Source organism: Euleptes europaea, chromosome 14 (genome assembly GCF_029931775.1).
Source record: "Euleptes europaea isolate rEulEur1 chromosome 14, rEulEur1.hap1, whole genome shotgun sequence".
NCBI lineage: Eukaryota > Metazoa > Chordata > Lepidosauria > Squamata > Sphaerodactylidae > Euleptes > Euleptes europaea.
The window spans coordinates 42,809,419-42,826,738 of NC_079325.1; the positions used below are offsets into that span (position 1 = coordinate 42,809,419).

Below are 17,320 nucleotides of genomic sequence, written 5' to 3' on the forward strand. Positions count from 1 at the left end.
TATGAACATTTACGACTCTGGCTCTGAGTAGGAACTTCATTTTCCCACAACCATGTGGCCGCTGGAGCAATAGAACAGAATGTCATTTTGTGGAAGCCAAATTTCTCCATAAAAGAACCCTCTTCTTGGGCACGCAACATTAACACAAAATTTCACCTACTTAGATGATGTCAGCCAGTGCTCTCCTTGGGCACTTTCACACGTTTGAAGCGTGACTCTGATTCTCCTAACACTGGCCCAGTTTTACAAGGGGGCACATTTAACAAATTCACAGAGAGCAAGTCATTCGATGATGCACATGGTTTAATTCAAATATCAAACTACTGATTAACCTGCTGCACCTTTACCAATTTAATTAATTAATGTCAGAGCTGACTGCATGAGCGCAATTGCTATCAACCTCTCAACCCAGAAAGCACATTAAGCAACATACCCAGACCAGGGCTGCAGAGGAGGGAGATTCCAGGGGCTCATGTGTATCAGGGTCTCTGAATTCCCAGCCTTTGTTTTAAAAAGTCTCTAGCCCTTGCCACAGCAAAGATCTCCCCTTACATCCCCACAGGGAGGGGAATAGAGACTTACTTTAAAAATGGGAATTCAGACAATGAGTTACAACGTTATAGTGATATAATGATATTCTAGTGCCATATTTAAAAATGTAAAGCCTCCTGTGGCACAGAGAGGAAATGATCACTGCAGAGACAATCTCAAGGAAAATGGCTGCAATTTTTTTGCATCATATCCTATTGCAACATACACAGTGTAAATCATAAGTTAAATAAAATATATTCTTTAATATATATGTTGGGAGTACTTTGATTGTGGGATCCTGCATGTAAGGGGGTTGGACTGGATGGTCTCTTCCAACCTTGTGAACTTCTGATAATCCTGTTCCTTTTCCTTTCATGTTCCTTACCTAATGAACAATTATTATTCTATTCATGGTATCAGGTAGCAAGGTGATTTGTTTTGTTTTTGGTTTGAAATCATGGTCCTGTGTGGGAGCCCAGACAGAATCTTTGTCCTGGGGTCCATGGTGGCTACTAGCAGCCCTGTCTAAGGCTGTAAGCATTATTTCTCTTTAGCACACAGCTTCTCAGGTTACCTTGGTTTCTTGTCCGGCCAAGCAAGAACTGACTCCTGTGGCTGCCCATCCACTCTAGTCAATGAATTAGAACGATTACGTTGACCTAAAAAAAAGGTCATGCACGTTTTAAATTATTTTAAAACCAAATGCCTTTAAACATTTTACGACTGTTTTAAGCTATTCTGAAACTGAACTAAATTCACCATGTGAGGGCAGCATAAGCTGCTGTTAACAATGTTCCAGCAGGTCAAACAATTATCACAGCATATACGATTACACTCACCTATAAGGAGCCATTGATAAGCAATGACATCAAATTCATCAACCTAAAGATAAATCTGTCTGGGCTTCACCTCCAGATAGTTATACATGGGTACCAGCCTTAGGAACATCCCAGATAGTAAATAACTGAATACAGCTGCATCCAAGTTTTCCCCCTAAGAAAATGCTCAGAATTCATGCTTATATATATATATGCCCACAAACACAGAGAATGACATGAACCATTAAGTTCTAAGGCTGTGGTGAGAAATCAGAAACCCAAGGTTACTCAGCACCAGGCATAAAAGTACTCACCATCTTCACATCCAAATTATTTCCCCCTCCTCAAATGGGTTTCCTGACTCAGAAAATTCACTCACCCCCCCCCTTGCCCCCAGAAAACCAAATAGCCTGAAATGTGACAACCTAAAAGGTGGATAATAAATCCGCCCCATCCTCACCAAGCGGCCTTGGAAGCAGCAGTAGAACCCTAAATACACAGATCAATTTGGAGGTGGTGAGAGAACCGCAGCCACATGATCCAACCTGGCCCCCTTGGACAGTTATGTGATTCTGTGTATAACTGTGAGTCCATTTAAAACTTACTTTAGACTATTAGCTTGTATTGAATGACACTGTAGGTAGAGCTCTAGAGTCCAGCAAGATGCATCTGCTTACCCACACTTTTTGAGCTCCCAAAGAATTAGCCTCTCTCCCCTCCCATTCTGGTCTGTCTGAGCTGCAGCCCCAGAGACCTTGGGAGGCAACCTGCTGCAACAGCTTTTGACTTTTTCCCCTTAATCCTTAATCAGGGATGGGGTACTTTTCAAAAAAACCAATGTCGAAAAAGGGCACTTTGTGATGTATTAGGCTCACCACATTCCCAAATATGTTACAAAATAAAGCGCTGTCTACCTGAGCTGTCCTCCCCCTGCAGAGACTTCTGTTGTTTCTGCCTCAAAGGCAGTAGTGGATGGGATGGGCTGAAGGCAGGGCTTCCTTTTCCACTGCATTAAAAACACAAACACACATCAACAAGGGAACACTCAATCGATAACTAGTTTTACAATTACAAATGATATCATAGCAGGAAAATAAATCATGGTAGGAAAAACAACACACACAACTAACTGCTATGCTATTCCTATCCTCTTTACTACTGCCCAACACAGAACAAAAGACTGATCCTAAAACCACACGAAAAAAATTCCGTCAACTATCTGAAACAATCATGTTTAAACAAATGTACACCGTCGTCTTAAAATGGTGCAAAGCATAAAACAAGTAGAGAAAAAATAGTCAAAAAGGTCCCAAAAGTGCCGGGGGAGGGGGGGGGGAGAGAATGAATTATTACAGTCTGACCTGGAAGATACACTCACACAGCTAAGTTCAGTGACCATGTAAGACTTTTTGAAGAGTTAATGCAAAAGCCTTCAGTTTAACTGGGTGGTTAAGATATAACAGAAGATAACCCCAAGACAATCACCTAAAACACCTGGTACCATATAATACAGAAAAGGCTGAATATATTAATATGTAAAACTTAAAAAACTATGGAAACTCCTGGATGAAGTCTAGTCAGGATAGAGAGGCAGCTATGCTGCAGTGAAGGATGTATAATTAGATAGTACAATACATCCTTTCCATGCAGAATATATGGATAGCTTATAAATGTCAGGGGAAAAAAGCTACTACCAATACCAGAAGCTTAGTTGACACTTCCTTATATTTCTTGATCTCATCTGAGTTACTCAACTCTTTGCCATGAATGTCTCCTGAGATCCTGCCTAGAGCTCAGCTAGAGTGCAGGACTGTAACACACACATACAAAAGGCCAAATCAGATTTCTTGTGCTCTCTCACTAGGGGGCTGCTGAAGAGTGTGTTCCTTCTTCTACTTTAAGTTGTTTAAGCGTGCCCTGAAGTACCACCAAACTGACCAGAAACACAGAAGGAGAGGGGAGTGCACTCTGCTCCCATATTTGCCCCAGCACACAACAGTTTGAAATGAGGCAATCCAACTTTTAAAATCACAAATGCAGAACACGTAATAGCGATAAAACCTCCAAGATCGATGGGTCTCAAGCTCTTTCCACCAGCCTGTCATTTGGAGTAAGGAATCAAGACGGAACAAGAACACTTAGGCATTTTCACTATTGTCACAGGTCTAGAAACCACCATATTAAAGCATAAGGAAGTGAACCCCAGGTCACCTCAGAAGCTGTTTCAGGCCCAGAGGCCTAGAGAAACGAGGGGCACCCCATTGCCCCCAGAGCTGAGGAACACGAAACTCACACAGCTGCCCGATATGAACTGACTGAAGGAGACAAGCAAGTCGTACCTCTTCAAAGAATTAAAGGACAAACACAAAACTGAGCAGGAGAAGCAACCAGACATGAACACATGCTTCCACTGTTTCCACTGACCAACAGCCACACCTGGCCCCTCCCAGCACAAAGAGTCGCAAGCGTCCAGTTTAAAGCAGCTTCACGGACCACCAGCCTGACATGCATAACACAGTCCCCAGATCACAGAACTGGATGGGAAAGGACGACTGAGAGTAGAGGTAGAAAGACAGACTTACAGAAACTCAAATTCTTCAGGATGCAGGTAATACCTGTTGCAAGTCTCCACAGGGAGCTGAGCTGGGAGCTGCGTGTCAGCTGGGCTGGAAGCAGCTGGGCTAGCCATGAAACTCCGTTTGGTTGCATTGGAAATGGGAACAGGCGGCCTGCTGCTCTTCTGTTGCAACATTGTTTTAGCTGAAGTCAAACACACAGTTAGCATTTGTTTTAAAAGGAACTACCACGAACCCTAAGCAGGCCTCAGCGGCTCATTTCTGTTTTAAATGTCAATAAGACAGAAATATTAAAATTCAAAGCATTTTAAAAAAGCAGTAGTATACTTCATAACAGTGATTCCAAATAACAAGACTGCCTATATTTTTAAAAAGTCAGTTGTTTCCAATGCCCCAAGTTTAGTTCCAATTCTAAAATGTCTTTAGCTTCAAGGAGGAATCCAATATAATGGATAGGAAATGGGAGAAGGTTAAAAAAGGATGTACAAAGGAAATGCATATTTCAGTCTCTGTAAAGGTCTTTCACATCACCCACTATCGGATCCTTTTAACTGGAGATGCCGGGGACTGAACCTGGAACCTTTTGCATGCCAAGCAGATGCTCTACCACTGAGCCACGGCCCCTCCCTGAAACCAGTCTACAGAAATTTTAGGAATACCCTAACAGGCCAGAGAAAAACAGTATTTGGGTAACTTCTTAGGCATTGTTAGTGAAATTGCCTCTTCATGATGCAAAAGTAAAAAAATCTCACCATCTTTTACTTCTTGGAGGTCCCTGGGCTGCACAAATTCAGGCTTGACATTCTCAAACCACCAGAATAATTCAGCAATGAAGACCATTACATTGGACTAGGAAAGGGGGAAAAAGGTAATGTCAACAGGCTGCCTATATGTCATTTCAAACCGTGTATTTATTCCTTCACCTATCTTACCTTTAGAACTAAAGGTGCATACAGCATGTCCTCCAATGTGAGGTAAAAACATTTGTTTAAGTATTCGTTTGAAAACTCCCGAAGCAGCTGAATGTTATAGATGCTGTCTGCAATCGATGTTACTTCTTTCAGGCAGATTTCTTTCAATTGGGAAAAGAAAGAAGATCAGTGTCACAAGACAGCCTAGGAATTAATCATCAGCTCACAATAAATCATATTTAAGAAAACTGCGACACGTCCATTTCCCAACAGTACTTTACAATAGCCTACAGAAATCAGCGAGACAACAGCATTCACGGAGGGATCAAGAGTACAGTCCTATATTCCCCTATGATCCAACAGAAACGTGAGAGCCTACAGGCCAATTCAGATCCATACAAGGGTCTTCATCCATTCCAACTCAGCCCAGGTTATGTCAGCACGTGTTAAGCCAAGAGCTCTTTCGGTAGTGGCACCAGCCACCAGGAGAAAGAGGGGGAGAAACCTCTGATAGGAGACAAAAAAAAATTGCAGAGCACCAGAGGTTACACTTCTGTTTGTTGTTGAATTTCAAGGCTACAATCCGAAGAAGGATACTGAAACGGGCAACTAGTCGGCAAACCTGTCACTGTTGTGGTTTTATGTTACGTTATCAACACTCTTGCTTTTTGCGTTTGCTCATTATTTGTATACTGCAATACATGTTTTGTAATTTATTTGAACCTTTGTTGTAACTACTATTTTGTAAAACTTTGGGAGTAGCTACAAGTGATTAGATAAACGCCTTGTAACCTCTGGTGCTTTGCACATTTTTTCCTCTGTGTCCAACTGTCGGGAACCTCCAACCAGAGTATGTTGGAAGAGCCAGCTTGTATGAATATTTTTAAGGGGTGCAAGATTTTCTTTTTTAGGTTCACTTTTAACTTGTGTATATATATCCTATAGAGTGGTTTTCCCTCGGGCAGAATATGCTGATAATCACACCACCAATTAAAAAATGTTATTGTTGGGATTCTGAAGTTTGTACGTGCTCTTGAGGGCCAGTGTGGTGTAGTGGTTAAGATGTCAGACTAGGATCTGGGAAACCCAGGTTCAAATCCCCACTCTGCCATGGAAACTTGCTGGGTGACCTTGGGTCAGTCACACACTGTCAGCTTTGACCCAGGCAAGTATTTGCATGAGAGACTTCCAAGGAATACCAGGGATGTGACAGGGAGGCAGGCAATGGCAAACCACCTCTTTTGCCTTGAAAACCCTACAGGGTCACTGTAAGTCAGCTGTGACTTTACAGCAAAAAAAAGTGCTCTTGATTTTAAGAAATGCAAGTTTCTAAATAAAATGACACTACCCCATCACTACAACCACAGGGGATAATTGGGTATCAGCACCAAATGGAGAGTGGCTCCTACCAAATAATGAAATGGCAGCTAAGACGGTATAAGAAAAATCTTATGTACTAGAAGAGAAAATTAGGAGATCTACTATATATTTTTACATTTTCATTCCACCTTTCCTTCAAGGAAGCTGAGGCAACATGCATGATTCTTGCCTTCTCTATGGTATCCTATCCTGTGAGATAGACTAGGCTGGGTTACTGTCCCAAGGTTACCCAGTGAACTTCATGGCTGATTGGAGATTTTTAACCTGGTCTCCCTAGCCGGAGGTCTACATCATGGCCAGAATAACACATTCGACTTTATGATGATTCCATCATATCCACATGAGGCTCAGCAGGACACAGCATTTGGAGAAGTCATGAATGTGTGCAAGCATATGTAAAGTATGATGTTTTAAAGTGATGTGCCATCAATATATCCATGCTTATGGATTTTATTAATAAAGGCAATTTATCTACCCAAGCAGCCCTTGGGAGTTTCCTAGTGAATACCACTGGGCTAAATGATGGATTAGTCAGTACCGCCTGAAGAATGAATCCAGAACACATAACTACTTCTTGAAGAAGGTAACTTGAAGCAATGATCTTGAATAGGGGCACTCATACAATCATAGAGTTGAAAGGGGCCATACATGCCATCTAGTCCAACCTCCTGCTCAATGCAGGATCAGCCTAAAGAATCCTTGACAAATGTTCGTCCAGCCGCTGTTTGAAGACCACCAGTGAGGGGAAGCTCACTACCTCCCTAAGCAGCCGATTCCACTGCTGAACTACTCTTACTGTAAAAAAAGATTTTTCCTAATATCCAGCTGGTACCCTTCTGTCCGTAATTTAAACCATAATTTAAACTCCTAGAACTGTAGGCCATCACATATTAAAGTGAGTATCTCCCACTGCAATCAATGGGATTAGAAACACTTATGTTTGGATAGATTACACCGAGGTGTTCAGACTACCTTCAACACACATGAACTGATAACTGGATTACAAGGATAACATATGGAATCAGTTTTAACTTAGTACAGCTAAAGCTATTTTTGTATGCTTATAGCATCTTATTAAGATTTTGTTTTAGTAATGCAACTTTTTTGGAAAAAATTAGCGACATACCATCTAGTTTCATTTGTTCAGGACAGTAGTAGTGTATTACAGCCAGTAAAGCAGTTCCGTCACTGCAGTCCTTCATGAGATCTTCAAGCACTGGGAAAAATGGTAACTGCCTACTTGAAGGGTGATCTCGGCGATATCGTACCTGATAAAAGAAGGCAAAGTATATTGTCACTATAGCATAAGGGGTTTTTCTACCAAGAATAATTTCTTTGTGGATTTTGAGTTGATTAAACTGTAGCTTCAAATCCAGCTAGAATATGCTTCACATTTGAAGTCACTTATGACTATGTGCCTGCTAATCTCAGAGCAGTTTTACCAATAGGGCCACCCCACCAGGGCTGCACAACACTCTCAAGAAAATACAACAACCTTAGAGAAGTTATGTAGCAAATCTCAAATCCAGAGGCATGAACCAAGGTTACTAATTTGGATTACAAATTAAACCAGTTTGTAACGTCAAACCCAATTAGTAATTAGAGTAGATCCCTGCCATTCCTGGGATTACTGTAAATGGTAAAATCTGTGAATACTAAGGGACTGCTGCCTCCTGATAACAAAAGCACCAAATTTCCCACAAAATGTAATGCTGTAATGACTATGATGAAGGTTCAGTGGAAAGTAAAAACAGGCTGCATATCACACCATGTAATCAAACTGCAGACCACACATAAGTGAAATTGTGAATCACAAACCTTCAAGGGCAAGGACCTAATGTATTACAAGGCTGTGTTGGCTGTGTTTCCCTTCCTCTACCAAAATATTACAGATGCTAATTTATATAAGCAGTTGCTCTAATCAAATACCTGCTCTTTGGTCCTGTTAAGAGTCTAAATGAAAACCAATTCTGCACAAAAGAGTTTGACACAAGATCTGTTGAGTACACTCCACTGGTGAGTAATTTGCTGTAGTTTTGCTACAGCACAAGTAGAAGCTCGAAACCAACTTTAACCCGCTTCAGTAGAAGATAATTCAAAACATTAACAAAAGCTTCTACAGCTACCGTACAATATACAGTAAAACAGCAAGGAAGCATTTTACCACTCTAACATAAAAAGATAATATCTTAATATTTGCACATCACGAGATAAAGAGTCACTTAATGAATCTGATATGAAATAGCAATGGACTAACAGTAGATCTACATCAGTATACCAGACATTTACAAAATCTCACTTAACTATTTTTATCCAAAATATGCCACACAAGATTGCTAGTCAGCTATGTAAGGCCACATCTACATATGAAACGTGTATATTTGAGGAAAGCACAGGCTGAGAAATTATTTGTGGAAACAAATCTTGCTTGGTAACAAATGCCAAAGGAAAGGGGGGAAATGCAATGCTGTAAAATTAGCTATAAATTATACTTTGGCTTTCAGTTTTTCTTTCAGAGCTTCACAAGTCTTGAAGTGATGTATTATAGTACAGAGAAATAATATTTCTTATTGAATAGTCATAGACCACATAAGAAAACTGGAAGAATTAAAGTGTTTTTTTATAACCATACACACACAGATTGTTTTTCCCCCAGCCTGAAGCTCTCCATAAATATGTAATGTAATGTGAATCATACTGTACCACACGAGCATATTCCACTGGTTCCAGCATGCAGTGTGACAGCGCATGCATGAGATCAGGCTTACGCAAAAAATAGCAAGATATAAGATGGCAATCAGAATCATAACAAGTTCAAGGGTGCTGTTAAATACACATTCAATTCTGAAATATCGTCATTCAAATTCAGCTTACTATACATAGGAAGGTGATCTGGTTAGTTTAAAGTGTGCATCTCTCAACCCCCCCACACCTGCTTCTGGCTTAGGTTGGAGGAGCTGGACAAGGCTTATGAAAACTTTGGCATAGAGGTCCGGTCCGAAATTAACATATCTCCAAACAGAAAAGCCTCCATTTCATAAACACTGGTTTCATTTTCAAAAAAATAATTAAATAAATAAATTTTTGAAAAAAGTTGCAGCCAACTTATGGTGACCCAGTAGGGTTTTCAAGGCAAGAGACGTTCAGAGGAGGTTTGCCATTACCTGCCTCTGCGTTGCAACCCTGGTATTCCTCGGTGGTCTCCCATCCAAATACTGACCATGGTCGACCCTGCTTAGCTTTTGGGATCTGATGAGACTATCCAAGCAGGGCTTTTCGAAGTTCCCATTTCAATAGTCATTGTAAAAAATAGGTCAAAGCAACAGATGACATAGAACTAAAGCAGGGGTGGGGAACCTTTTTTCTGCCAAGGGCCATTTGGATATTTATAATATCATTCGGGGGCCATACAAAATTATCAACTTAAAAATTAGCCTGCTATATTTGGTCAAACATTTAGCCAAGAGGCATGACCGGAGACGGCTCCAAGTGTCTGCCACATAGAGCGACTCGCTTTTGAGCTCTGGTGTCCCCAGCTGGGCCCAAGAGATTCAGGCAGGGCAGCATCCTTCTGAGCTAGAGATCTACCAGGACCCATGAAGGGCCAGACCAAATGATTTCGAGGACCTTATACGGCCCCCCGGCCTGACGTTCCCCACCCCTGAACTAAAGGCTATCATCAACACTTCCCGGAATCAGATGCTCCTGGGCATTTTAACTTGCACTTTACAGGTAGAACTCTTGAGCCAGCCCTAATGTTATTACCTTGTTAGAACAGCAACTGCAGGCTGCTACTCTGCCAATGGTGGAGAATGAGAAGTACTCAACTGAAATACCCCCAACCACAAATGTATGCTATATCCATTTCGGCAAAACACAAATAAAGTGATACAAATCATGTTTAAACTGACCAGTTTCACCTTAGAACTGTATAAAACTGAATTTTTCAACGAGAATTAAAGTTGCAACAAATCATCCACAGATCGCTCCCAACATCTTAGTGAGGTTTTCTTGTTCCTCAAGCTCCAGATTTTGAGTGTCAACAATTCTGAAATGCTGTATAGTGATGAGTATGCTGTATGTACAGTATGTGGAATCATGTTATGGAATCTACTTTTAAGTTTGTTTGTTTTTTAAAGAGCCTTAAGCAGAAAGAACATTGCAAGTTGTGAAAGCAGCATTTTAAAATGGAAGCAAAACACTGAGAAAAGAATTGTAAAAGCCATGGTTTTGTGGGTGACAACCATCACGTAGAATTAAATCACTTACAGGTACTAATTTCCAATACCATTTGGAAGGAGACTGCTCAGGAAGCAGGGAAGGGAATGTAGGAACAGGAAAGGAACATCAGCAGAGCAAGTTATAAGCAATACTTGACCGCACCCAATCCATAGACACTTTCATATCGTGGAATGATTTGTGATCTACAAGTATCCAAAAATACTGGGTAGGCGGTATCCCCAGAAACACATATTAGCACCAAATTAAAAAATCTCATAGGCCTGTGCTTAAAAGCTTCATTCTACATTGCAGGATACTGAAAAGATTATTTGCTTAGCACCAATCCAACACAACATACAAGAGCACTTAGTGTTGCAGAATCACAATGATATCACTGTATTCATTGCAGTTTCGGCAAAAACTTCACAAAATTGGACCAACTTTGAAATCACTTCTATTTAGGGGGGGAGGGGGAGTTACATTCTCCAGTAATGAAAGCGTAGCATCTTTTAAAAATATTAGTGCATTGGAACAGATAAAGGGAGAAAGGAGGAATGGGGCAGGAAGAGTTCACATATACAGTTAGTCCTTTGGAGTTTTTACTTAGTACATGCTTTATTAGTATTTGTTAAGTTTCTGGTTTTCTTCAGAGCAAGTGTGCACTGCGCATGTGGCCCTGAAACACCTTCAGAACAAATGATGCATATCTCAGATTATTCCAATACTTGACCCTCTCTCATCAGCATACAGTGAGACATCTTCCCACTCCAAATTATAGGAGAAACTAAGCATGCAGGGACCCAGGGAACAGGAGTGAGCATAAAGGAAGTATCTCGCACCCACACAGAGTTCAGAATTATATACACAATATACCACTGCATAGCCTGCAACCTTAAGCACAATTACTTAGAAATAAGCACTATGAAACACAGTGAGACTTATTTCTAAGTAATACATTTAACACCTCACGTATAAATATTAACCCCACAATGCATCTAGTACTGTGTGTTTTACCTTTTGGTGACCTGGGCTTTCCAGTACGTGCTGTTTTAATTTTATCTCTTTTTCTGTTATTTCTCTCATTTTAAGGTTCACCTAAAAACAATCAAGAGAACAGTTACACAACAGCATGTCCTTTCCCAAAAGTCTTTCAATTGTTTTGGTTCATCCACCATTTGATCTTTAACTTTGCTCTCTCTGTTCCTACATTAAAGATCATGTATGACTCCACCCCATACGGACAGCAGAAGCAGGTTCATGAAGTATGCTATACATTGAGAGAAGGGGAAAGTCACTGGGATGGAAGAGACAGAGACTATTGGTGCATTCCTAAAGAGAGTTAACCCAGTCTAAACCCATTGAAATGAATGGGCTTAGACTGGAGTAACTCTCCTTAGGAAAGCACTGTAAATCTTGCCTATTATATTAGGTGCTTTGGAACACAGGCAGAGGAATGCTGCTGCAGTTGTCTTGTTTGTGGGCTTCCTAGAGGCACCTGGTTGGCCACTGTATGAACAGACTGCTGGACTTGATGGGCCTTGGCCTTTCTTATGTTCTTATGAATGGCCTAACAGTGATGTCTCACTCAGGAATTTGCTCCTTTAATATCATTATTTAGTTTAGATCTGGAAAAACATCAAACTCCTAAGCAGCATCATTTCAATCACATAGGTTAACCAGGCAGCTGAGTTTTTTCCAGCAACTAGAGTTGTGTGTTTTTTTCTTTGTGCTCATGTCTTCATTAATTTTTTCCTGTGCCTTGTGACTTCCTCTGCTTCTAGTCCTCTCCCCCAGTCTCAAACATTGCAACAGGGCCAAGTATCACAGACGACCCAAGTCTCATAAGCATCCCAAACAGAGTATAACTAACTGCAAGCCCAGAAGGAATAATGAAAGTAACAAGTTCAAAATCCCATCCCATTCCTCAAACTCTTCCCTCCAAGACTCTCAAAGCTCTCAGGGGCCTGAGCAGAATGATTTCCCCATCACCACCCTTATTTCCACACCAACTGATGCTCAGCTGTTCTCAAAATTTGATCCCTCTGTAGCATTTTCCATTCACATCAGACCAGAGTGGGTTTTTAGGGAGGGAGGGGAGGTTAACTTACAATGCCATGTTTTTCTGCATAGCTGGGAACCCCACAAATACACAGGGATCTCTATCTTGTCTATGGATAGCCCACTGTCCTTAAGTACACAAGGACCAGCAAGTTTACGTCCACATTTATCACACAAACAACAGATGTCCACCTGACAGCACAGATCCTATATAATATTTTCATTTCAAGCTGCTCAATACCACAGAATGCATAACGAAGTGATGTTGATGCTAAAATAAATCAATACAAATAGTATTATTTTCAGTATGCAATTTGAATGATTTTGCTGATGAACTTGTACAAACTTACCAAACTGCTTTGAAACTCAGAAAGTCAGTAGTCAAGTTTGGACATTTCAGTAAATTAAAAAAGACTCATCTAAATGAAGGCAACATTCTCCTGTGTAACACAAATTATTTATCCTTTGGAAAAATAAACTTAAAATACATTAACACCTTAGCTTTAACACAACTTTCCCCCCACAATGGACTGTTTCAGTTAAATATCAACTTGTATGCACTCACATTTATATTTATCAAGGCACTAATAACAACAATTTACCTTATTAATCCAAAATATCATTGCATCCTCCAGATCATAGGGCAATTCCTTTGAGGCACTAAATGTAGAAAAACGTTTGACACTTGCAACCACTTTTTCAATGCTGATCATTTCCACAGTGTAGGCCATCATAAGAGCATCAATCATTGCCATGTGAGGACTCTATGAACAAATGAAAACATTCATTTAAAATATTTGTATCCTGTTTTTCTCATGATCAAAGGAATCAAAGTTTACATCACTAAAATCTTCACCGAAAGACAATAGGGGACCAGTAAGCCATTCTACTAACAAGCCACCAAAATCACATCAGAAAAGGTTTAATTTACAGAAGAGCAAGGTTGAGGCCTTCCTTGCATCTTCAGGAAGCCTGTTCCACAGAACACAAGTGACTATTGAGAGAGCCTGAACAGAAACAGTTTCTACTGAACTGAATGGATGAAGTACTAACAATCCTTGGTCTCCTGACTGGAGCAGTTTTGTGGGCACATATGGGTGGAGGTGGTCCTTCAGATATTGAATCAACAAACCACTCTCAAAAAAACTGGGGACTTGTTTTTAATACTGACCACTGCTATCCATGGTCTGATCACAATCAGACTAGACTACTGCAAAACTCTTTCTACAAGACCACCTTTGCACACTATTTGGAAACTTTGGTTGATCTGGAACATGGCCACAAACCTACCTAATGTAGGTGACTGGAATCACATTTCATGTTCCCAAAGCCTCTTCACTGGCAGCGTATTTATTTCCAAGTCCAATTTAAGATGCCGGTTCTTACTTTTAAAGCCCTTCATGAACTGGAAGCCCGCATATTTGAAGGTCCGTCTCTACAAATATGAACCCATGCAGCTATTAGACTCCTCACAACAGAGTTTCCTAGCAATTCCCCATCTCAAGGATATGATCCGCTATGACCCAGGCATTTTCCACTGCTGCGCCTTGACAATGATCAGCATCTTGGAAAGGATGGAGCAATCACCTACCGTTGGGGCCTTCTAGCAAGGCTGTTAAACAGTGCTATCCAAAGGGACTGCGGGGGCAGTGTGAAGATTATATCTGCGTGTTCTGGCTTATCTGTTTTAACAATATGTTTTAAAGATTGTAATACATTATTATTTTTATTGCATTTTTGTTGTTACCCATCTGGAGTCCTGTCTGTGCTGGAGGAAAAGTGGAGAATTTGCTTTGCTTTATTGCATTTCTTTTTAAATTGTTCTTGTTTTATTGATTTTATATGGTAGACTTGGTGGTCTTATTTTTGCTCCTGTACACTGCCTTGAGAATTTCTCTGTTGAGAGTCAGCATAAAACAATACCCCTTATTAGCATGGGAGTTTAACTGAAACACCAGGATGGGTACAGCAGTACAGAAAAAAGTTAAGCTCTCTTCTCTTAAGCTAACCATTTTGATTGGCGCGCTGCTGAGATCAGATTCAGACACAGGTGTATCATCGCTCTCCATGACGTAAATTCCTTTCCGAGACAGAGCCTGGATGACCGACTGGTGTCCCTGCAGAGCAGCCACCTGATCCCCTTTCAAAATGAGGCTGCAGACACGGCAGTACAGCTCACTGGACAGTAACAGCTTGATGACAGGTGGTTTAATATGTTCTTGCTCATACTGGTCTATATAGAACGGGTCCTTCAGCTCCTCCGGGATATTATCTGAAACAAAGGAAGTATACACTCAAACAAAGGAAACCCATTAGATATGTTCACTGAAAATTTAAGCAAGATGCACAGTACAATAAATAAAACTACATGGTTTTTAATACCATTTAAACAAAGATAAGCAGCTTACTCTAGTAGCTATACAAAATCATTCTTTCCTGCATCTCTAATATTCTGCTATTCAAACACCAAAATATACCTCACCATGAAGCCATAACTCAGTACGTACCTTCAGTCAAGAACTAAGTGGGAATGTATAAAGCTTCATAATACCTATGCTTAGGAACTTTTTCATACATGAAAAGGGTAAGGTGGGAGAAGAGACAGCCTAAAATAAATGTAAAATTAAATTTACGTTTTTAGCTATTTTCTGCCAAACACAACAAGATAAGCCAATACCTCACCCACAACATGACTGCAGTGCCTTGATCAGCACAGATTTCAATGATACTGTTACCACTGTTACCATTAGAACACAGTTGAGAGCAGCTTGGCATTATTTAATATTTTGTGTATAAATGTAGATCATCAGAGTTGTGAGCCAGAGTTATAAAGTGAATAAGACTATATGCTGTGATCTGAAAGATCCCCAGTTTAAATGTCACCTGTCACAAATTTATAATGGTGTTAATACTTACAGGGCCCCAGCAAAGTTTAAGATAATAGGTGCAAATCACTTTAAACACTGACAAACAAAGTACTATTTCATAGTTTTGCCTTGAGACAATGCTCTATTCCAAGTACTTTTGAAATCAACAAGCTAGTGATATCAGATTCTGTTTTACAGATACCTATTGAAGCTAGATAACAGTTTAGTAAGCCAGTGAGTTTTTTTAATGCTTTACATGTATCAAACTGGGCACTCTGGTTTGAATGGGACCTAAGCATGCTTAATCATATGCTGGATTTTGCTGAGTGTGAGGATTTTCCTATACTCAAATTGATATCAGATGCAATGTAATTAAAGCAAGCCTAAATATGGATAATGCCATCATATTGTGTCCTTGGAAAATGGCTAAGGGTAGATTCACCCAATCTCTCTGCCATAAACATGCTGAACCCGGGTAAGGAAAAAACTGAACCCAATTATACTAGCAGGAGCAGACCTAAACAGCTTGAACATAAAAATTACCAGGACTTCCTACCCTACACTAATCTTTAAAAAGCCAGAGATGGCATTTTTGGTATGCATACTCAATTTGGCATGCTATTTATTCATGGCTTACTGTTCCAATGCTGGTAATTAAGTGACCAACAGTAACTGTGATCCTCTCAAGAGTAACACATTGGAAACCAGGCATAGAGCCATTCCATCACGCTATTTTCATTATTCAAAAGACGTCTCATCTTTTACCTGTCAGCACAGGCAAGGGACAGGAGGGCATCAATAGCCAATGTTCTACCCATCTTAAAGACGGTATCACAGAGGTGGAAAAGGTACAGAAAAATAGAATGACCAAGAGGCTGGAGCACATTCAGCATGAGGAAAAGCTACAAAGTTTGAGGCCTTTTACTTTAGAAAATGCACAGTTAAAATAATGACATGATAAAAGCATATGGTTATACTTATAAAATGACCCATGAAAAAGGATTTTTTGCTTATGCAACATAATTCAACTGGTATTATCCAATGCATAATTAACTGATTAAATTCACTGCCACAACATGTGGCAATGGCTACTAGCTTAGAAAGTTTTTTTTTTTAAGCAGCAGACTTATCCTCCATGAATCTATCAACTGCTCTCAGCGATGATAACTAAATGATAACTTGGAAGCATCACACCTCTGAATATCAGGAAAAAAACACAAGAGTTCTTGCCTACATGGTCCAATTGTCAGAAGCACCTGGATTTTTGCTGTTGGAAGAAGGATGACCCGATGGACCTCTGGTCCATTCCAGCAAGGTTCTTGCTTTCTTATGATAATGCATCTGTTAAATACACAAAAATGTCTTCTACCCAAACAGCTCTCCCATGCAAGGCAAAGTTTTCCTCCCCAGAACTTCCTTTAACCCCAAAAATGTTCCAAGTGTTGCCAATTACTAATCACCCTTGACACTTTCAAGAAACAATGCAATGTGGCCCGAAGGCATACAGCCACCTGAGTCAAAAGCTCTTCTACACAGTTACTTGTTATGGAGATAACCTCACATACATCAGCCCTGCACCTGGGTCCTCTCCCATACAACGTCCTTGCCAGAGCTCTATTTCTGTGCCATAGCCAGATGTTCAGTAGCTTATATCCTTGACACAAGATAACCAAATATCTTACTGTACAGAACATCTAAATTTCACTCTGATGCTTTGAATCATATTAAGTTCAGACAGCAGCGGTTTCTAGGGAGGCATTCTTATGGCCAATGAGCAGCCACGCATGACACATGCTTTTTCTGTTTGGACAAGGCCAGACTGCTAGAAGGCTGGGGACTGGAGGCAACAATTTGTTTTTTTCCTGCTTTAGTTGGGGTTGTAATTTGAACATATGGAATGTTTTGTGTTTTATTTTATGATTCTCCAGTCCAAGAATTCAGAGCATGTTAAGCTATGA

At 40.3% G+C, this 17,320-nt stretch overlaps 1 protein-coding gene across 1 annotated transcript in view; it reads right to left on the reverse strand.

Moving 5' to 3' along the window:
* The window catches only part of CAMSAP1 (calmodulin regulated spectrin associated protein 1), a 42,857-nt gene that overhangs the window by 8,352 nt on the left and 17,185 nt on the right, over positions 1-17,320 (reverse strand). The window contains exons 3-12 of the mRNA XM_056860342.1: positions 14,505-14,767; positions 13,098-13,259; positions 11,452-11,532; positions 10,486-10,518; positions 7,343-7,484; positions 4,858-4,997; positions 4,678-4,774; positions 3,965-4,109; positions 2,264-2,355; positions 1,106-1,190 (exon numbers count right to left, since the gene is read on the reverse strand). Coding sequence (XP_056716320.1) covers positions 1,106-1,190; positions 2,264-2,355; positions 3,965-4,109; positions 4,678-4,774; positions 4,858-4,997; positions 7,343-7,484; positions 10,486-10,518; positions 11,452-11,532; positions 13,098-13,259; positions 14,505-14,767 — 1,240 coding nt within the window. The remainder of the gene's footprint in view (positions 1-1,105; positions 1,191-2,263; positions 2,356-3,964; positions 4,110-4,677; positions 4,775-4,857; positions 4,998-7,342; positions 7,485-10,485; positions 10,519-11,451; positions 11,533-13,097; positions 13,260-14,504; positions 14,768-17,320) is intronic.